At 40.0% G+C, this 19,187-nt stretch overlaps 1 protein-coding gene across 3 annotated transcripts in view; it reads right to left on the bottom strand.

Annotated features, from left to right (window-relative positions):
- slit1a (slit homolog 1a (Drosophila)) overlaps positions 1-19,187 on the bottom strand; it is a 90,551-nt gene that overhangs the window by 68,043 nt on the left and 3,321 nt on the right. For all 3 annotated transcript variants that reach the window (XM_027176258.2, XM_027176256.2, XM_027176257.2), the window contains exons 2-4: positions 10,887-10,958; positions 9,191-9,262; positions 8,316-8,387 (exon numbers count right to left, since the gene is read on the bottom strand). In XM_027176258.2, the coding sequence (XP_027032059.2) occupies positions 8,316-8,387; positions 9,191-9,262; positions 10,887-10,958 (216 nt within the window). The remainder of the gene's footprint in view (positions 1-8,315; positions 8,388-9,190; positions 9,263-10,886; positions 10,959-19,187) is intronic.

The raw sequence follows: 19,187 nt of genomic DNA, 5'->3' as shown, positions 1-19,187 counted from the left end.
TGTGTCCCTTGCAATAAAAACATACTTATAGGTAGCTAGATAGTGAGAAAAGCCAGGACTAGTTTGGTGGAGCTAAGCATTCTGCCTTAGATAATAAAGACTGGGTAAGGAAGACATTCTAGCATTTTGTGAGCGTTTGTTTCGTATCTGATCTTCCGTTAGACTTTCAGCATCTACCCACTGATGTGCCTCTGTGTAGATGCTCAGCCCAGCACAGATGAACAGCCTGAGCCATGTTTGTTTAGACGACGGCTTTACGGTTTATTGACACATTCAGCAAACGGCAGGGGAAGTGAATGACAACTCCTTTCTGTGGAAGTCTCACACATATCCACATCCTTGCCAAACCGTTTAACTTTCTCCTCTCTGAAAGTGCAGGCTTAAGAGAGCGTCTCCTTCTGCTTCTTGTGCTCTACCCCCTTTTCTCTCTCTCTCATTCTTCTTCTTCAAAAAAAAAAAGAAGCCAAGTGACAGTGTCGCCTTACACATAAAAGGACCTCATCAGCAAAAGACTGCAGGAGGAAAATCACAGATCAAATGAGATACTGAAATGAATTTTCGGTGATAAATTTTGTCCTATCTTTTTTTTTTTTTTTACATTTTTGAGAGCTAAGTTGTGACCGCACAAATTTCATACCTCATCCAGGTCTAACTAAAAGCTGTTACTTCTTTATTGCCTATAAACTGTGCTTTCCTGTTTCATCCAGACAAACCTTATGCTGCATTTGAATAAAGTTCCTAATCGATCATTCTTGGCCTTCAATCATCAAAAACAAAGAAATCGCCTCCTCAATTCAGAATTCCTGCCTGGGAACTCAGGATGGTTCCTCTACGCTCAGCAAAGTGATGTTATATACAACTATTTTCCTTTAGATCACTCAACATACATACATATGAGCTTGTTACGTCTAAATATACACTGTTCATCAGTTAGCTGGCTAGCTTTTTGCTAACAAAAGACAAACGTAGAGGCAGTATTATAACTCAAAATGTGATGTCATTCCAAGCCTCGACTTCCCACTTTGACAACTCAATGACCGTGCCGTTTGTAAGAAGGGGCCCCTAACAACTAACCCCCCACCTTTTCTGATCCAACTGACCCTCTTTTGAACTATATTCTATCCATTTTCTTACACACCTTCTTTAGCACAACTAGTAACCATAAAACCCACATTTCTGCCTACAATTTTTATAGAGAAAAATTTTTTATTTATACAAGGTACTAAATAAATTACCATAGTGTTCAAAACCAAAATGAAGTCCCTCTGTTTGAATTTTTGTAGTAAACCAAACACCCACCCACTCACCCACCCACTCACCCACCCACTCACCACTCACTCACCCACTCACTCACCCACTCACTCACCCACTCACTCACCCACTCACTCACCCACTCACTCACCCACTCACTCATTTTCTACGGCTTATCTGAACTACCTCGGGTCACGGGGAGAATGTGCCTGTCTCAGGCGTCATCGGGCATCAAGGCAGTATACACCATGGACGGAGTGCCAACCCATCGCAGGACACACAAACTCTCATTCACTCACACACTCACACACTAGAGACAATTTTCCAGAGAAGCCAATCAACCTACCATGCATGTCTTTGGACTGGGGGAGGAAACCAGAGTACCCGGAGGAAACCCCCGAGGCACGGGGAGAACATGCAAACTCCACACACACAAGGTGGAGGCGGGAATCAAACCCCCAACCCTGGAGGTGTGAGGCAAACGTGCTAACCACTAAGCCCCCCTGTAGTAAACCAAATAAGGTGCAAAAAAAAAAAACTATGAGAACAATTTGGCTGGTTTCTTTTTGTCAGATTTAGGGGGATTTACAGATTCAAACAAGCATGAATTAAAAAAATGTACTCTGTAACCTCACCCAGACTGTATATAGATGGATGAGTCTGCCCATGGTTACTGCTTCCTGTCTCCACACTATGACCGATATGGGAGTCTCTATGATAGGGTTAGCTGACTATACCATAAAAGAAGTATAGGTAAGAATACAGTATGTTTTGAATGGAACCCACTTAGGTTCCTCCCCATGTTGTCTGGATAAACAGTAAGATGGCAAAGGAAATCTATTCCTCCTCCTGCTAGTGTTTTTTTTTTTTTTTCATTTTCTTACAAAGAACCTAGGGAGGGTCAGAACTTCCCAGCCTATGTAGCAGCTTGTTGAAGCCTGCCTGTGTATTCTCTCCCTCTCCTACTGGGAGGAAAATGAGATCAGAGCCCCACACCTCATCCCCGCAAACTGACAGATACACTGTCAGCTTTGACATTTTGAACCGATAATCAAGACTGCCAAGCTGGATGATTTGCAATTACTAGCTGCACAAATCGAATGCCTTGGTGTTAATCAGCAACTGGACTGAAAATTTTCATTTAAAAAAAACAGCAAGACCAGTGGGATCTCGGCTATAAATATACATGCCGCAACGATCGGAATGATCATGGAACATTAGAAGCTTTCTAGAGGATGTCTGCCAGTGTGATTTATTACACAGAGATTAAAAAGTTTGTTCTAAAACTGGGACTTATTTTTTATTTTTATTTTAGTACACTTCTTCTTCCAAGTGTTTCCATTCTATTTAATCCCAATGTTATGGCTAGATCCGTTATTCAGTAAACACGGGAAAAAGTTTGGTGTATATTAATCGAGCCTAAATTACAGGAACAAACAAGATGTCAGTTTATATTATGCTGCATCTCAAGCAAACCTGTCAGACATAGTGATTGTACTGGGATGAGGAAATAACTTAATCCTATTGGTAAATCTCTCGTAACAGTGGTTTTCTTAAAACACAATCACATAGAAACGGTATCAGCACAAAAGTCTCTTTCCCTTCTACAAACATTTGTTTGTTTGCCAGTAAGATGTAAACCAACAATTAAGTAAAAGGCACCCCAGTCTGGGTTGATTGGCAAAAGAAACAGACTCCAGTTATTCCCACTGGACTGCAAAAGCCTTCTCAACTGCTATAGAATTCACCTGTGATCAGTGATAGCCTACCATGTAGTCCTTGTATTAGTGTGTGGTGGACTTCTAGAAACAACCTAGATTCAATTTTCAATCCCGATTTAGCTAATAACTGATCATATGAAGAGTAAGATCATCATCTTGGACCAGCAAGCTTTGACTGTTAGGCAGTGGAAAGTAGGGATGTATCAAGAATACATCTTCAGCACATCCCCTTGACCCACAATCCCTTGATATATATAAAGAAAACATGAAGCGAGATTATTCTTTGTCTTGGCACCAAGGTGGTGGAATGTTCCAGCATAGAAATCCTAAGACCTTCAAATCTTAAATTTCTTCACTAAAACATTTAACAAATAGTATAGAAATAGTATAAAAATATAAATAGATAATAGTCATATATATTTTAAAAAAATTGTATTTGTTGATGTGGTCCAGAAACAGGGTCCTGCGCTCCCACTGTGGCGGCATGGGTTCGATTCCCAGGCAGGGAGCTAACCCAGTCAGTGCAGAGCTAACTCTTAGTGCCAGTACCAAGCCCATATAAAATGAGACAGTTGTATCAGGAAGGGCATCTGGTGTAAAACCTGCACCGAATCTAATTTGGGGTCCACGTGATCTGCTGTAGGGACCCCGGACAGGGAGCAGACGAAAGAACAACAACAGTATGTAGTTTGTTGATGTACTTCTTTTTCTTTAATAGCATTTAGCTTGAATGTATTTTTAGACCCTGACCTTTTTGTAATAGCATGAGGATAATTTGTTTTTTATTGATTTAGGGATTGCTCTTGATGGAGACTACTAAAGATATCTGTATACCACTGCGATCCCAATCTGCAGGGTGGTAGACCTAGGGACTAGGTTGCGAACGTGGTCAATCAGTGTTGTTTCGATTTGTTTCAGAAGTGGGACATTAGACATGGGACATTAGAAGTGGGACATTGTACACAAGGCAAAACAAATGTACAACCTTAAGAAAAGATTAACAACTAACAGAGGAGATAAAGCGGGATGTGGTAGCTCGGTGGTTAAGGTGCTTGACTAATGATCGGAAGATCATCGGTTCGAATCCCAGGTCCACCAAGTTGCCACTCAATTGCTCATGTGTATAAACTGAAATTAAAAAAAAAATGTAAGTCACTCTGGATAAGAGTGTCTGCTAAATGCTGTAAATGTAAATGTAAAATAAAAGTGCTTGGAAAATCAAAGCAACAGAGGGTAAGTGTGAGAAAGAATTGAGAATCAGTTAACCAAGAAGCCTTCAAATAGCCAAGTTAAATTACAAACATGATAGAATAAGCAAGAACCCACCACCTTTCTTGGTCTATTGCCCTTTCACTCTACAAGTCTTTACCCATCTCCAGCTCTCTGTTTTGGTGTTTAGCCTTGTGCATTGCAGTCGCCTGGGAGTGAGGGCTTAGGAGGAGGTGTTGACAGGACTCAGGAGCACATATTAGTGTAGGCTAACACTAGTCTGCTTGACGCTGGCAGTGTGTGTGTGTGTGTGTGTGTGTGTGTGTGTGTGTGTGTGTGTGTGTGTGTGGGCTTCATTTGCCCCTTACTGTTTGCTTGTTTACACACGACGAACAGGAGACAAAACAGGGAGTGGGAGAAGTAGCTTCCTCCGTGCCTTGTTTACACAAATCGCTTAGACATATTGCTTTTTCAGTCGACTACTCGTACTCCTTTGAGCATCACTCATCTCCAGTTCGAACAACAACCACCACATGCTACCCCCATCATATAAACCAAAGGATTGTACAACATGTGATATTGTTTCTACATGCAAGACGATGAGGATTTCTTTACAAAAAAAATTATTACAAAAGACCTGAAAGGTCCAAACTCACATTCGTCAAAAACAGTAAAACAGCAAACAGCATGTGAAAATGCAGGATGCTAGAAGTTTATGCTCATTCACTGAGAACAAGTCAGTTACTATAAAAGATGTTATTGCTGGCTGCTGATTCATAATTCCAGCCAGCACCAAAGGCTGGATAGTTTAGGTAGGAGCTCTGGAGCATAGCACCATTAACAGTGCTGCATCCAACCTTTTTAACCCGGATACTGCACTGCTTAGTCATCTTGCAAAATTTCTTTGACTTGTTTGCGGTCCGACATCAGAAATTTAATTTACTCTCGTCCTGTCGATTCATAATATCTAGTTACATTTAGGAAAATTTGTGTTAAATGCTCATGGTAGGAAGAAGCAGAGAGTGAGCTAGACTTTAAAGATATTCCAGAGATTTCCTGGCTTTTCAACTGATCCAGCATGTGGATGTCCTTTGAGAACAGTCATTGAAGCACAGTTCTTGATACCCGCTGATTGAAAGGCTTGATGTTCAAGGCATTATTCGTGAATATTTAACAGCCTATCCATCCTCTGAATTATCGATGAGAGTGATATACAGAACTGCTAGTACATAGAACTGTTCCACTTTTCACTTATTTAAATACTTTAGACGACAGAGTGGTTTCTAAATTACCCATTCGGTTTCCCCGTACCTCAGATGGTTTTATGGTGTTCCTGTTTTTTTTTTTGTTTTTTTTTTAAACACACCAGCACAGCCCATAAAAGCACCGACAACTCGTAAAATCCACTCTGAACATTGTAGAAGGGCAGGGGACAGAGAGCTGATCAGTTGCTGAAAGCTTATGGGCAGTTAGATGACCTCATGGCTGATTACTGTGTCACTCTTTCTAAAATAAAGTAGCTCGCTCCAATATATGGCATGTATTTAACTTCACTTTTATGACTCTTAGATGAAACGAAAATGACCCTTATGGATTTCGATTCATGACATGGTCTAAGTTAATTGCTCGTTTTTAACGTTCCCAGAGTGTTTCAAATGTCTATTACAATGGAAATTACAGATTGAATGCCGTGATGCTGGGCCACTTATTTATTACAAAATTTGTGAGTAACCATATTTGTTTATTATAGACATCCGCTTCTGAAAACCGAAAAAAAAAACTTTTAGAATTCTTTAAAAAAAAATTACATTTAAAGATACCCATCCCTCACTCACATGAGCACACACACAACCTGTCTATTTATATACTGAAAAGCCGTATGCATGGAAAGTAACAGGTAATTTTGTTCATATTAGCAACTGAAGAAGCGATGCTTTATACAAAGCCAGTGTAATTTTAAGCTTCCCAGCATCAGCAAGGGTCATAAACCTGCCGACCCTGCTTGCTACCTTCACACATGCACCCGCACAGATGCCAGATGCCATTGCCAGAAGGCACACATCAAGCTTAGTTTGACCCCTCCTCCCTAAACTCTCTCAAGCCCTTGGTTGTGCTGTACTCACAGTACGAATGCACTAATTACAGGCACAGTATAGGTAAATTACAGGGACTACAGCTTTTCTTTCCTAGCATGGGGGGTAGTGAGTGAGAGGAAAAGGTGCAGTAACAGGTTGTTAACCATAATGGATGCCACCCATTCTTGCTTGTTATTGTTCTGCCAAGTCAGTCCTCGTTCTCGTCATGTTCCCAAGGTCTCGCTATGCACACCTTTGCAATCTCCAATACAAATCCATCATCCTGCCTGTATCTATGCTGTGTTACATTGGTCAACAGTTGCATAGTGAGAGTAATGCAAACAGATAACCGTCTTGCTTACTAGGTTGAAGTAGCTCCTTATTTCATATTTGAAAAGCAATTACAACACCTAATCAAGTCGAAAGGCCTTCTTACGGACAGTGTAATAAAACCGGTCCAGACCTGCTACAGTAGACGGGAGCAACGGGACTCTTTTTCTAGAATTGTTACACTCTAAATTCATTAATGTATTACTTCTCAATGAGCAAGGATCAGTGCCCTAAAACAAATAACAGCACCGATTTTTCTAAAAATGGCATTGTGCATAGCTGGAAGATGCCATTTTTTTGTATAAAAGGAACAGAGAGCAATTTGACTGAGGCTGACCTTGCACTCCCCAGATAGCTCCAATGACTTGGAGCCACTATTTGTGCCAGTATTAAAATGAGCACACACACAAGAGAACGAATGGGGCCAATTAATGCTCCAAGAAAACATCTGGGTTAACATACCACCTAAGGCTAACAGGCTTTTACATTAAATCCAATTGTTAATGACATTGAAAAAAGTAAGCATCTTATCAAGCCCCAGTGAGTGCTCCAAGCAAGTGCAAGAGTAAGTGTTCCTTGGGGACAAGAAACATTTTACCGGTATTTAATTTCCTCAACCCAAGTAAGACAGTTCTGTAATTTATTCATACTGCCCTTTGGTGGAGAGCAGACTGTGTTACAGATGTCTGATGACTTTGAGGTTTAGGGGCACTAAGGGTACATTTGATCCTTGATGATCGTGCCATGGTTTCATTCAAAACAATTAAATTCGTACTCATTAAGTTCACATCTACTTGTGATGTCAAAATTAAAAAGCTTTGCTGTTTGAAAAAAAAAAGAAAAAAAAAGGATGAGGCAATAAATGATTCATTGTAATTTGCTTATGAAGTAGTTTTCCACAACGACTAAGTCAATAAATGGCTGGTAAATTGTTCAAACAGCTGTTTCTGTTGCCAGAGGCTGAAGTTTAATTCCTGCCTGAAAACATAAAAGTGGAATGATGTGAAGAGAATTTAAAGGTTTGGTCTTAGAGAGTCCAATTGTTTATGCGTGTCTTTGGGGGAACAGAGGTCTGGAAAAGGAAATGGTTTTACCTTGTCTCAATAAGGAGAACATTCCCACCATTGGCTACAGGTAAGGTGAACTCATGCGATCAGCAGAAAGGACAGTTCATACCAATTATGTGCAGAAACAGTAGAGGCTTTCAGACTTAAATCTTAGACTTTGGTTTGCTACCCTGAGACGGAGGTGGGGGGTGGGATGTGGGCATTTTTGATTGCTAGTTTTCCTCTCGAAAGAACAGAGGAACAGCCTGTCCAACCTACCAGAAGCAAAAGTTTATTCTCAGGGCAACATTTGGCTTCCTACTGCAAACCCCAAATATTTCCCATCAATGACAACATTCATAAAAATGAAGAAAGAAATTCCCTTTTCGATCTTCTCAAGCAATTCTGCATTTCCTTACTACTGTTCTCACCGGCACACATACACGCACAGGATTTGACCTAATCGTATCTGCATAAAAACATCTCTTACAAATCTCTCATAAAGGTATTCTGATATCTATACGCTGCTAGAAAGCATGACCTTCACCTTCACCGCAAATCACATCACAACATGGTTTAAGAATGCTAAAGAATTTCAAGCCATTGTGTAAATACACACATAAAATCTTAGCCAAGCTGAAACACATCATAGACAATAGATACGAAAATGTCAGGAGACTCACAGTCGTGACAAAGCAGCATTCTTCTGGAACAGTAGCTCTGGCAGCTGGTAGAGTTGGTTCCTATTTAGACGTCTAACAGAAACGAAAAGGAAAAAGCTACACTGAAGTCACTACAGTAAACAGGAATACAAATGAAGTGAGAATTATCTGATAGAAAAGGCAGCTGGCAAAAATTAAGCAAACAACATGGTCAAGGTATTAAAATATCTTTTACAACGTGCAAAACAAACAAAAACGTTTGACTGGCATAATTAACAACCGAACGAGACAGATTGTGACGAATTACCAAATGAGACCACAGGTTCTAAGTGTTTACAGTTGAAGGCTATGCTAGTTAAAAAAAATATGGCTCTGGAAGCTAATCATTTTGGGAGACTATTATAAAGATCAGTTGATGGTGTTATTTATTTATTTATTTATTTTACTTCACATGTTGCACATTAAAGTGAGCAGCTGTTCAGCTGCAGTCCTAGTTTCAATAGTTTACCGCAAGATATGCACAGAACAGCAGTGCAGCTGTGATGTGGCTCCACCGTTTTGACAGTGGCTACATGCTGAAGCCACCATTCCCCCCTGTCTGATGAGAGGCTTTTGTAGCTTCTCAGACAAGCAAGACTGGCAAATCTGTTTAGTATCATGTAAGCCTAAGCCTTTTTTCCACACATTCTTGGTCGGGTTCCTGGTTGGCTAGTAAATCTAGCCAGGAACCACAGATCACTTGTTCGGTTTTGTTTAGCTTCTTGTTTTTTTGTTTTTTTTTTTTGGAAGGGGATCTCCTAACAACACTGAGCTTAAAGCTGTTCCTTGCTTTAACCTTAATATTGGTTAGGAACTCGGTTGGCTAATAGAAGAGACTGCAAACTCAACACACTTACAGTCTCTCTAGTTCTTTCATGTCATCAAAGGCCCCCCGCTCGATGGCTCCAATCTGGTTTTCCATCAGCTGCCTGTGGAGAGAAATCACAGTTGGTGATGGAGATGTGGAGATGTTTGGCATAGCTTGGGTGGATTGGGACAGAGTGCTCTTCAGGTAAGTTTAGTGGGGTGTAGACCTGTTTGTGGAAGGAAATTAGAAGGTGGTGGAATGTTGGCAAATAAAGTGGAATTTGAGGGAGTCTAGCCAGGATAGCGGGTAGGGAAAGGTGCATGGGAGGGCTGGGAGACTGTGGTGGCAGTGTTTGGCCAGTAGACATTGGCTGGTGTGGTCTGGAATGGTGGTGGGGTGTGAACCATGCAGGCGTGCAGCCCTGGGATGTGTAGGCCACCGTCAGCTTTGTGGCTAGGTGCTTTAAACTAAAGCTACTTATTCAAAACAGGTCGGGTAAGCCCTTAGAACCACAGACTTCACATGAACCCTCAACACTGCGCATAATCAGACTCACCACAGGGACTGCAAAAACACTTGCATGTAAAACATTTATTTAAAAAACATTGATTCCTTTGGAAGTGGTGCAATCTAACACCTTGGGAGAGACGCAGACTGGCTTTAAAGAAACAAAAGAGTTGTTCATTAAAAAAATGAGTTTTTGTGAAATAGCCAGTTCCCCCTGAGAGAACGTGGAACGAGATGAAGCAATTTGATTTTTATTTCCCTAGGTTGAGACATAATTGCAAGTCACAGATCACGGCATCTTAATAAATAATAGAGTAAATAAATAAACAGATGATCATTATTTGGTTGAACGTTGATTGATGAGAATGTTTTTTTCGCCTCTCTGTCTAGAGCAAAATACAGGAAGAAACCAGCTCTTTCTGTCATTGTGATCGTATATATTTTTAAAGATTACTATTTAACCTAACGACAAACAAGGATAGGATTACTTAACAAACCGAATCAGTAGGAAAGGATATGTTCTCAGACTTTACAACACGCCGGGCATGGGTTTTAAGACGTAGGCGACCATTCTTTGTTTTCTCAGTGTGCGTGCGAGGCTCGTGACCGTAAGCATAAACCGTTTTTCCTGTAAGCGCCGTCTTCACCAAGGGCAAAGGTTCACACCCCCATTTTCACAGTGAGGCAGCTAAATCCCAGGGGTCAGAAATGTGAGAGTACCCCCCATGCTCCTGCCTCCAAGTTAATCATGTTAACAACCCGCATGGAAATACAGGGGCCGTAGGGAGACCTTCAAGCTCCTTGGGGAAACTGGTGTGTGTGTGTGTGTGTGTGTGTGTGTGTGTGTGTGTGTGTGTGTGTGTGTGTGTGTGTGTGTGTGTGTGTGTGGGTGGGTGGGTGAATGGGTGTGAGTGAGTGAGTGGTTGGGGATATTAACAGCGAGATACTTGTAGAAAGTTGTTTCCATCTTGCATGTAACAAAATAACAGTATTCCAAAGGGTATGCTGGAGTATAGACTTTGACACGCATAAATACAATGGTGTTCCGTTGTACAATACAATACAATACAATGTTCCTTTAAAAATCCTTTAAAATAAAACGTTCATTGGTATATAAAGTATATATAATATACTATAATATATAATATATTATAACTTTCACCTCAGTAAAAAGCAATGCTTTTGTTTTTTTTTTTTGAGGCTACCAGGCATGTAGAAGTTATTGAAGAGAGACTTACAGAACACGGAGGTATTTGAGTCCACTAAAATCATTCTTGTTGATGCGGGTGAAGTTATTTCCGTTCAGTTCCCTGCAAAAACAAAACAAAACAAAAAAATGTATATAAATATATGGACATTTCCACTGAAATACATGATAGAATCAGTAATCTAATATATGGCACTTGAGACCGTAATCGTGTTACGTGAAAAACAAGAATTTCATTTCTATTAAGCGTTTTTACATTGACACAAACCTAAACGGTATTAAAACAGTTACAGGAACGTCTTATTGAATAGGGGGTTATATTTCTTAAATATTTTACATGAATTGAAAATCAATACCAAACTATAAAATGTACATTCTTCCAGAAATGTAGCCATATTTTTGGATTGATTTTGGAAGTCTGGAGTTTGATTTTGTTTTTGCAAAGTTGAGCTAGTTTTGCTATGTTGTGTCGAAGGCATTAAGACAATAAAGCTTGATAAATCGATATCAGCTTAAGAAATCAGTCATCTATCAAAGCACTCTATGTTTAATGGCTGACCAGCCTGTCATGAGTTTCGGAGACTCCGACAGGAATACTGACCATATTGACTACTGACCATTTAAAAAATGTGTGAACCAAAAATGAAAACGTTTTATGCATTCATGTGATTTTTATATTCTAATGATTGTATGATATGTTCTGACTAAACACTGCATTCTGTAACATAAGTGGTTTGTTCATTTAAAACATTTTATGCTCATGAATATATTTTTTAAATATGTTAAAGGTTTCTTGCGCTTCCTCTGCAGGGAATTCTCCCAATTCATGACAAAAAAAAAAAAAAATTTGCCCTTCTATAACACATCAATGACGAGCGACTTTTCAACTGTCGACACTCCTAAACGTTAAAGCAGCTGTGGGATTTGGCTGTGAGCCCCTGCACTGTGTACCAGGTATAAACACACATAACTCTGTTATTATGAGTTCCATGATGAGATCTGGGGAGTTTTGAGTTAATCCTGTAGCAGTCAGGCCACCACCTTATAAAATGGGCAAAAACACACTTGCATGCAGACACAAAAAGTCATCTTTATCCGTGGACCCAAAATTGACTTCTCTTGGTCCATTATAATGACCACTCTTGGGACATAGCTAGAAAGAGAGAACCAGAGAGTGAGAGGTCATTGCAGACAGATGGTCTGTGTACACAGGTGCATGGATAGAGGGAAATAAATAATGGAGTGGGATTCATTAGCTGCAGCCTGATATACACATGTGCTGTTTATTGCTGGGCACTTAATCCAGCTTTTCTCATGGCTTCTCAAGTATAAATCTACTGGGTGGCCCCCTGTACCGGAACCCGAGGGGACTGAAGGCCTTGTGCAAGAGAATGGAGACTTAGCAAAACACAACCAATCACCCTTAATCATGCTAACTGCATTCACCATCTGCCTGCAAATTGTATTTAACTTACTGACAAGCAAGGTGACAAAAGACTTTATCTGGTGCAAACTTACACACAAACGTCTTCATTTGAATCCCAAAAGAGAGCCTTAATTCACTTGGAAGTAGACTATGTAGATTTGTAAAGATGTGGTAGTCCATGTGTTACAGTATTTGCAAAACAGCTGTTTTTTTTTTTAATTTCCCAATTCAAATGAGTGGCCTCTTTATAAAATAGGGCATGTCTTAAAACCATTTTAAGGCGCTAATGGTTTGTTTAGGGAAGCAGAAAGGGTAATATGTTTTAACCGGCGTGTTGTGCAATGCTACTATCTATATCTGTTGAGTGCTCTAAATATCCCTGTCTGTATTTGGATCTAAACTCGGCAGATTGGGGGAAAAAAAACAAAACAGAGGTAGAAATGCCACCACTGTCAATGGGACTGTTTTTCTTTTCCCACTTGCACACTCATTTTGTTTGTACCTGCCAACAGTATTTCATGCTAACTATTTGGTTATTTTTCACAAAATATAAACAAATTAGTAGTCTCATTTAAAGAACTGTAATCCTAACCAGGCAATTACTAACATTACTGCAAATAACGTTATATAATATTTTTTGTTTCAGTCCTGATGCACTGCTCTACTCCCAACCAGATACCCTGTGAATGGTTCGGATAAGCTTTCCATTTAAAAGAAACAAAAAAAAGAAAAGAAAGTTAGTTGAACTTGTATTTGTTTACACGTATTTAGTAACTATAGTGAAACCTAAATAGTTACCAGAGGAGTATAAGTTAATTCCTGATGGTTTAAAGTCTGCAAACACACTACAATAGAGTGAAAATGAACTTCCTATCACAGAGACGGTTTATTGCCATTGCTGGGGTCACTGAAAAAGCATCCAAATAAGATCTTATTCACTAGCTCTACCAGACACTTACACAAAAATTCTGCCATTTCCCCTTCCTTCACGGGGAACTCCCACTGAAGCGGGTGCAGGAGCCAAACGAGTGCCATTGCCCATTTCCTGTCATCTCATCACAGCTCAACAGAGAGCTGGGGACCTAGATGTTTCATGTCTCCCGAAAGGCCTGATTTCTTAATAATTCAAAGAGCTATAAAGAAGTCCAATGAAAAAAGGCAATATGTTTATTTCTGCCATCTGTTAAAAAATCCCGCTGAGGCGAGAGCTGTATAACATGACATGGAATCTGTGGCAGAGTGTAGGAAATGCATATGCAAGGCATATACTCAGTACATTTCTCTCTCCCGCTCACTTTTATACAGGGCACTCCAAAACATATACTGTATGTGATACAAGGTGGGGAATCAAATTTTGCTTGGTGATTCTCCAAAGGAAATAAGAGTTTGTTTCCAAAGCCATACAGTATATTGGCAGAAGTAGAGGAAACCAAGGAAGATCTTGGGTCAGCGCAACTGTGCAGACAGTGCACCTTGCTGGGCCAACAAGCTGCTGACCATCACATCACACTCTAGCAGACTGCTTTATGCTGTTACGGTTGGCGTTGTTACTCAGAATTCACAGATCTCTGGCAAAAAGTGCTCCAATGTTCTGCTCCACTTCTGTGCTTCCCACAGCTACTTGCTTTGAGCTTCAGAACACTATACGCTAACAGAGCATTGATTTACCCCGAACATCTTTTTTGTTCTTATTCTTGAACCCCACCAAATGTCAGCACATGCTGTGACCGTATATTGCTCTTTTGATTTATTTGCTAGTACTGAGAAGTTAATACTCTGTGCTTATGTTCTTGCATACCCTGCTCTCCTGACAGATGGAGGTGCCAGCTATGAGATCCTCAGCCAGGCACTGAGTACACTCTAAAGTGAAAGAAGAAAGATTGTAGCATCTTTGTGCACACACACACACACACACACACACACACACACACACACACACACACACACACACACACACACACACACACACACACATATATAATTAATTAATTAATTTCACATAAAATTGTAGAGGACAATAAAGGGTGAGAGAGAATTGAGGAGAGACGACCCAGTGAGCCAGAACAGACTAGGGACTAAAGCTCAATGACATTGAGAAGCATGGCCTACATAGCAGACCAGTAAATGCCTGTCTGCACATACAACTCTATGTCTTCCAAAAGAGAGACAAACCAGACCAGGACAAAAATAACTACCAGGAGACAGTGTTAGTATAGTTAATCTAACAAACCCAAATAGATGATCAGTTGTATCCTGTTCCCACAGGACAGAATAACAGCACAGGTTTCATTCATTTAGTCATAAATAGAGAGATGAATTAAGTTGAAATGCTGGCTGGCTGGATTTATTTATTTATTTATTTATTTGGAAGGAACACTTTCTATAATACGTTACTGTTGCAGGTACAGTGCTGACTAAACAGAACTACACTCGCTCCATCTAACACTATCAGTGTCAATGAGATTGAACACTGGGGAAAACCCGAGAAGCAAAACACTTGAAAGACCACATACAGTAATCTAAAACTAGACCATGCATCACTGTCCTTTAAAGAAAAAATGTAATTCTAACAAAGAAAATTATTATATTTATATATTTGTCATGTACTTAGTGATTCTGGTATATTTTGTTGGAGAGAACGATCCAGAATTTACTGTAGCTCTAGAACACAGTTTCAAGTTTTGACAGAGACGCTTGGTTACTTGATGCACGTGACAGTGTTGACGGCTACGTTGAGCCTGGAGGGCCTCGATAATTACATTATGCTCTTTAGGTAGAAATAAATCCCAGTCTTTTAGTTAATGTTTGATATAAATATACAAATTGCAAATACATCAACATGTAAATGAAAGAGTATCTTCTATTAGAATATATATTTTTATGCTATTGAAGATCACATGTAAATAAAACGATTAATACTGGAAAAAAGATATTTTTTATTTTAGAACATTTCAAATATTAAAACATATTTGAGAATTCGATAAGCCATCTTTTCATTCAACTGCTTTTACTATTTGTTATCACCAGCATTATGAAGATCCTGACAAGTCCCTGGAGCAAGAGAACCTGGTAAAAAGGTGTCGTGAGGTAATCGACCATATCAACACTGACCTGCAATGGCCTTGCTTAAATTACCTTAGGAGTGAATGGATTGCAAACTCAATCTGTAGCCATACAGCCAGGGGGGAATTGAGACTATTGCCCGATTAGTCTAGACATTAGAATTGCTAGAGTCATGTTGCAAACCATTGGACTGACCCCCCCCTGCTTATAGCAAGGCCATCAGAACCACACTCAGCCATGTGTGAAATAAACCTGACATTTTAGGAGTCACAGATTCACTGCAAATGATGGAAGTAAAGAAGAAGAGGAGGGGAGGTAGGGGATGGGTCTGGGATTCACCACTACCTCCCATTCCCACAAATGCTTTTCTGTCTAGCTGGTAGATTGGGTACAAATCGGCAAAATGCCCCTAGGGTTAATGTACAGTAAATGTATGTGTACATGGTGCTCTGTGAGGTGTATATCCTAACCTCATGCTTAATGCACGGGGATAGGCTCCAGATCCACCCCCATGAGAACTGGCGTCTTTCTGGAAGGAATATTGGCTTTGTGCTGGTCTTATTGGATCACAAGCCTACCTGGAAACACCGGAGGAAGGAATGAACGCATCCTGTACAGGACGCCAGTCAATGGCCCTTGAACAACAACACAGACTTTTCTATTGAATGTCTGGTTGCTTTTACCAGGAGGTTAAGACTTGGTCATAGATACAGTAGATCGTCCAACAAGATTCAAACATACATCCAAGTCAAAATAGAAATGGCTGCAGCAACACAAAATCACAACAGCACACCAGTTCTAAAATCGAGGGCAGTCCAAATGCACAATCCTAAGAATATAGAGGATCGAAAATGTGCACGGAGAACTGGACAAAATATTTCCAACCTTGTTAGATATTTCAGGAAACATTTCGGTGCTGGCGTCCCTCCGCTAACCTCACAAATATTAATCTTGCTAATTGTTTAGAAAGTCTATATATTTAGGCTCAAAATATTACTCAATGCAGTTCTTTTTCAGTTTGTGTTTATTTTAATGAAGGGTGCCAACAATTCTGGAATTGACTGTACCCATGTGTAGGAGTCTGAAAGTAAACCTCATTTACAAGGTGCACTTAACAGCACAAAAGTCAGCAACTGCCAGTAAATCAAACATCTGTGCCTGTAATTGAATATGCCAAACTGTTCAACCAGAAACTGGAAACAAGTTGTGCTTCAGGGACATGGAGCGCTTGAGCACATTGAGACGGAGAACACACGCAGGCTTTCATTCCCTCTGAGCAAATACAGGGTTTGTGTTTGTGCTTTGTGGATGTTTTGCTCACAACAGTTTGTAACAGACGGAATACCTTCAACTTGTTCTTCTAGAAAGTACCTGATACGGAGTAAATGGAAGACGGCCTTGTGGCTGGGTTGCCATGTCTTTGTGGTTCTCTGACACTCCTACGTCAGTAAAAGGTTTGTCTGATTGCAGTTCATGTAAATTAAGATACTCAGCGGACACATTTTCTGCTCACGGTTTAGGTTAAAAGCTGTCTTGTCACTGATATTATGTCGTGATGGATCTTTAAGCTCTTCTCCTCGATCCTCGTTTGCTCACCTTAACCGAAATCTATCAGATCCTGCTTGCCAATACGATTTAATTTAATACAATGGCTTATGAGATGATGGGAATGTGTGGAAAGGAAATGTGTCTGCTCTACACAACCTTTAATTTTCCACCATACTCATCATTAGCATTCCTCAAATAATCCACATTCCTAAAACTAAACCATCTGTAAAAAACAAGAAGGGTCATGTGACAGGATTCTCCTGCCTGATGTCACAATATGTATGAAACCCTTTAGAAGGCATGAGTACGGTGGCCGAGAAGTGCAAAACACATTAACAAATCCGAAAACAAATTAACAAATCTGAAAACAAATCAACAAACCCGAAAACACATTAACAAACCCGAAAACACATTAACAAATCCGAAAACAGATTAACAAATCCGAAAACACAACGACAATTCAGACAACCCGGAAACGCTAGGTATAGTTTGTGAATGGAAACTTACCGATCATCGGACAAGACACCTGTCATTCACCTGTATATCTTGAATGACAGGTCTCTTGTCCGATGATCGGTAAGTTTCCATCGCGATCTATACCTACCTCTTCCGGGTTGTCGGAGTCGTTGTACGAAACATATTAACAAATCCGAAAACACAACGACAATTCAGACAACGCGGAAGAGGTTGGTATAGTTGGTATAGTATAGATTGGAACACTTAGCGAACATTGGACAAAACACCTGTCACTCAAGGTATACATGAAGTTCAACAGTCTGCCACAGGGAAAAGATGGAATCAAAGGATGGATGGATTACTGTGGATTAATTCTGTTATTTTTTTATATTTAAACAGAGAACTTTACACATTACACATACTGTAAGATTCCATACCTGTATATCGGTAAGTTTCCAATCACAAACTATACCTACTGTTTCCGGGTTGTCTGAATTGTCGTTGTGTTTTCGGATTTGTTAATGTTTTCTCGGATTTGTTGTTTTGTTTTCGGATTTGTTAATGTGTTTTTGAATTTGTTGTTTTGTTTTTCGGATTTTTTAATGTGTTTTCGGATTTGTTAATGTGTTTTGCACTTCTAGGCCACCGTACATGAGCCTGGGAAATCTTTTTCATTTTAGCTGGATTTGCCCTGGTTGCACGATGTTGTTTGGGTGTTTAATGGTTCTGGCTTTCAAGAAAGTTTGTTTTTTGTGTGTGTGCATTTATAAAGAACTTAACAGAAACCTTAAAGAGTTCTATTATGCAAATTAAAGTGTTTTTTTGTTTGTTTGTTTGTTTGTTTCTACTTAAGCAGGTTAAAGGAAGAAATTTTTCAGCAAAGTTGTCATCATGATCCACTCCGAAGTTTCTTTATAGAACATTAATCAAAGACTACTGAGCAACACTCCTGAGTAGGGCAAAAGGAAAGCATTTGCCCCTTGCATCCAAAGGATCACAAATTTGAATCCTGATGATGTCACAGCAAGAGTCCAAGAGAGCAAAATTAGTCACGCTCTACCTTATCAATCACAGTGACACTAGTCAATCATGCATGTAGAAAAGCACAGATAGTGTTTTTTTCCTGAGCGTGTTTGAATAAATAGAGACAGATAGCTTCACATGTCTTGGAGAAAGTATATGATAGGCTTCGTCTTCCCTGATTGGTAGCTGTGGTGTGGATGTGATCGGGAGAATTACCTGTTGGGTGGGAACAGACCACGACTAAATTAGGGGAAAATAAAAGGTCATTTTATTTATTTGTTTAGCTTCCGTAACCGATTCGTCCGGGTAAAAGTTGTTATGGATCTGGAAAATATCCCAGACATGTGACGGAAAATACCTTAAATGGAATGGGACATACAGTAGGAACATGCAAAACTCTACACGGACAGTAACTCCAGGTCCGGATGGAAGAACAAGCCTTTCTTTTTGTCACATATACATTACAGCACAGTGAAAATGTGTCTTCGCATATCACAGCTTTGGAGGTTGGGGTCAGAGAACAGTGAGTGTTATGGGACTTACTCAAGTGCTTGAACCCTGATCCTCCGATCAACAAACCCAGAGCTTTAACCGCTCGAGCCGCTACTGCCCCACCACTGGGACTGTGGAGATGTGAGGTAGCAAAACCCACCTGCTATACCACCATGCTGCCTCTATAACGGCTTAAAAGTCTTGCCGAAGTGATATCTTTTAAAGAGGTCACTTCAGCAAGCTGTTCTGGGTTCTTTTTGTAGAAGCCTTTATGATTTTGAAGGAGTTTCTACAAACAGCCTTCAATTCATTCAACTAAACCAT

This window comes from Tachysurus fulvidraco, chromosome 7 (genome assembly GCF_022655615.1).
Source record: "Tachysurus fulvidraco isolate hzauxx_2018 chromosome 7, HZAU_PFXX_2.0, whole genome shotgun sequence".
NCBI lineage: Eukaryota > Metazoa > Chordata > Actinopteri > Siluriformes > Bagridae > Tachysurus > Tachysurus fulvidraco.
Note: the sequence above shows the minus strand (reverse complement) of the source record. Positions and strands in the feature narration are given on the sequence as shown.